This window comes from Eurypyga helias, unplaced genomic scaffold (assembly GCF_000690775.1).
Source record: "Eurypyga helias isolate BGI_N326 unplaced genomic scaffold, ASM69077v1 scaffold28902, whole genome shotgun sequence".
In the NCBI taxonomy this organism is placed as follows: Eukaryota; Metazoa; Chordata; class Aves; order Eurypygiformes; family Eurypygidae; genus Eurypyga; species Eurypyga helias.
The window spans coordinates 1-747 of record NW_010235799.1 but is presented as its reverse complement, the minus strand read 5'-3'; the positions used below and the strand labels follow the sequence as shown (position 1 = coordinate 747).

Genomic DNA, 747 nt, shown 5'->3' with positions numbered 1-747 from the left:
ATTTTGCTCCAGTAAGTACAACTTAAGGTACAACTGGTAAATAATGCTTCGGATTAAAGCGTTAGACAGCTGAAGTTAAAAGGGGCCTTACAAATGAAGGTGTCAAGAAATCCAAACAATTTATCATTTCATAACTGTCAGAGGAAAAAATATATATGATATAATTTATTATTTTTAATTAAAATGTGCATCTAGCTATTATGTTGGAAAGTAATCCAAATTTAGTCATTTCAGTATTCTAACAATCTTTATATTCCCCATACATCAGAATCTGTTTGTCATTTGTTAAAAGTAGTTGGAAACTCACACTTGAAGTTAGCCACACGTTTCAGTACCACAGTGTCTGAAATATCCAACAACACAGAAATATCAAATGCAGGTGAGGCAACAGGAGGCTTGTTAGGGGCTCTGGTATCTGTAACAAGTGAAAGCTTTCCACAGTTTGCATCTTTCGCTTCTGGATCAATTCCTGTGTAGGCTTTTTCAAATAGCTTTGCCTGATTAATTGTCATGGGAAACCCATCCACAATCCACCCCTTCTCTGGTGGTGTTTGGCTAAAAGTAAATGAAGAACCAGAATTATACAATTAATTGATAGTCTAGTAATAACACTTAAAGAAGAGCTGGCCCTAGCAGTCTTTTATTCTGAATTCAATATATTAAATATCCTGATGAATACAGAATATGACAGACATAATTAAAACTTAAACAGTAAAGCAGTGGATTTTAAATCAGAAAAATAACAGC

The 747-nt window shown here is 33.9% G+C and overlaps 1 protein-coding gene across 1 annotated transcript in view; it reads right to left on the bottom strand.

Moving 5' to 3' along the window:
• LOC104506066 (sperm flagellar protein 2-like) overlaps window positions 1-555 on the bottom strand; it is a gene marked incomplete at both ends in the record, with an annotated part of 43,016 nt that extends 42,461 nt beyond the window's left edge. Inside the window, 1 exon segment of the mRNA XM_010146876.1 lies at window positions 308-555. Within this exon segment, the coding sequence (XP_010145178.1) occupies window positions 308-555 (248 nt within the window).
• Between the last annotated feature and the right edge of the window lie 192 nt (window positions 556-747).